The sequence below is a fragment of the Phalaenopsis equestris genome, unplaced genomic scaffold (assembly GCF_001263595.1).
Source record: "Phalaenopsis equestris unplaced genomic scaffold, ASM126359v1 Scaffold000359, whole genome shotgun sequence".
Taxonomy (NCBI): Eukaryota; Viridiplantae; Streptophyta; class Magnoliopsida; order Asparagales; family Orchidaceae; genus Phalaenopsis; species Phalaenopsis equestris.
In genome coordinates this window covers 963,307-965,895 of record NW_018164801.1, presented here as the reverse complement: position 1 = coordinate 965,895, position 2,589 = coordinate 963,307, and the positions used below count along the sequence as shown (strand labels likewise).

The 2,589-nt window shown below is 30.6% G+C and overlaps 1 protein-coding gene across 1 annotated transcript in view; it reads left to right on the top strand.

Annotated features, from left to right (window-relative positions):
- The window catches only part of LOC110026237 (protein TRI1), a 3,186-nt gene extending 2,178 nt beyond the window's left edge, over positions 1 to 1,008 (top strand). Inside the window, exon 2 of the mRNA XM_020727106.1 lies at positions 571 to 1,008. Coding sequence (XP_020582765.1) covers positions 571 to 699 — 129 coding nt within the window. The 3' untranslated portion in view covers positions 700 to 1,008. The remainder of the gene's footprint in view (positions 1 to 570) is intronic.
- The last annotated feature ends 1,581 nt before the right edge of the window (positions 1,009 to 2,589 follow it).

Below are 2,589 nucleotides of genomic sequence, written 5' to 3'. Positions count from 1 at the left end.
ACAACTGCAATCAACTTTTTTATTGCTTAACTTGATTGCGTAGCATTTGCGTACTTATAATTATTGTGAATATGTTTCAAGGAGGGGTAAAAAGTAAATAAATAACAGAAGAAACACAATTTTGTAAATTGTTGATGCCCATCCATACGATTAAGCGAATGGAAGGAATAACATGGCTGAAATTGTATTATTTCAAAACTTCCATTCTCCTATAATACTATATATTTTTTATTACTTTATTTTTCTTTGATCTTCTGTTCTTAATCATGAGCTTAGATATTGTTTAAGCAGACATGTAAGTGCAGCCTCAGACATGAAAAAGTGTTAGTATAAGTTGAATCTTTGTCCCATGAACCTTTTCCCACTATTTGGGGTCAAATTTATGAATTCTCATCCTCTATCCATACATTTTTTTGTTCCAATTTTGTCATTTATTCTGCCAAACAGTTTTTCTATGATTTTCATAGTTTATTTTCAACTTTTCGATAATTGTATTTCAGCCATAACCTTGAGCTGTTACACTTAAGCAGAATGTGAGCCAAATTTATTAAAAATATAGTGGCTTTACAGGATTCTGGTGATATGAATATAGTCAATTGTGATGACAAACTAAAGAGAATATTGCTGGGAAAAGATCAAGTTAAACTTTCAGAACTTCCAACTCTCATCAAACTGCATTTCCCAAAACAGCCAAAATGATTAGTCCCAACTTCCCACGCTCTGATGTGGGACAATTTGGGTGAAGTTCGTTTCTTATTTACATAAGCTATGGTAATTGCACTGTTGCTTAACTGAATTGCCCCAATGCTTAGAAATTTAGGGGTTGAAAAGAACTAGAAACTTGCAGTATCACCATGTTATTTATCATGAACAGTAAAAATTCTTTCAGTGGATGGAATAAAGAAGGGTACGAAAGAAGTCTTCGTACCCTTCTTTTTGGGGCATTTACATACATACCACCCAATTCCTATGTATTTACATATCCAACACCTAAACCCTACATTTTGAGTTTATACCACCTAAATGTCTTACACCACTTAAAATATACCACTATTTTAACTTTTGTGAAGGTGAAATACATCTTTTCATACATATGTAAGGCGGCAGATATATAGAAACTAAAAGTTAGGTGTTAGATATGTAAGCATAAGAATTGTGTGGTATTTATGTAAATCTTCCTCTTCTTTTATTCTCTCACAGAAGCTACTTTTAAATATAACTGTTCTAATTTTCCTATTCCCTAATTTATGGCTAAAGTACTATCTTGCTTGTTGTGTGCTAAAATATTTGTCATGATAGGCTGTTTCAAATCTAAAAATTGCATTAAGATTCACACATATTTATATAAATATTTTGGTAGCATATAAATATTGTATGGTTATCGTTCTATATTTGAAATGGGTTTATGAAGACCCTCCACTTGTTCGATTATTGATTTGACTATTTACATACATATTGCATAATTTGTATGTATTTATTTATCTAACATCTAAACTTTAATATTTACTTATATACCATTTTAGTGTTCTAACCTCAAAATATAAGCATGAAATTGTGTGATATTTTTTTATGTAATGTTAAATATTTGAGTGGTATGCATATAAATATGAAAGTTTAGGTGTTAGATATGTAAATACATGAGAATGGTGTGGAGTAAATACATGAGAATTGTGTGATATTTTTTATGTGATGTTAAATATTTGTGAGGTATACATATAAATATGAAAGTTTAGGTGTTAGATGTGTAAATACATGAGAATGGTGTGGAGTTTGAACTAGGTTGATTATCATGGTATGATGGTGATAATGATTCTTAAATGAATGGTTGAATTGCCTTTATGAATTTATTTGATATGTGTCACATTTTATAATAAAATCCTTATTAATTTCTATGTTTATATGTTCTCTGCTATTTTTTTTCTACATGCCTAGTGTATGAAGCTTTCTACTTGTTGGAACATAATTTATTTTGAACTTTGGTGAAAGTTGAATGAGCCGTACTTGGTCCTACTAAGGATTTTAAGGTAATTGAGTTTAATAGAACCACAATTGGTTGATATGTCTTAATAATGTAATGTATTGGGTAAACTATATTTTGACAGTTTTTTTCCAAAAAACTGCAGTTGAAATCTTCATTTTATCACTGATCCTGATTAAGTGTGATGACAGTTTTCTAGCTACAATCAATTTTTTTTTAATTTGTAATAGCCACCACAGTTTTTTGAATATCAGATTATTCTTGAGCAGTTTCACAACTTTTTTAATAAGCTGCACCTGCCCCAAACAAACCCGTAAATGCATGATTATCTTCATTTGAATTTGATGTCTGCTTGAAAATTTGCTGTATTAGGGTAGTAGATTATCATCTTAGCATGATACAAAAATTCGACACGTTCAAAAGAGATAAAACTAACTAGTAATGACAACAAAAATTTTTATGTGGAATACTCGTAAAGTGGAAAAACATGGGGCCTGACTCAGCTTAAGAGTTCCATTATAAATGATGATTACAATTCCATCCACTTTTCCTACAGATAGGAAAGGGCTAGAAGAAGAAATGAGCGACAACCAATAGCAATGGGTGGAGAA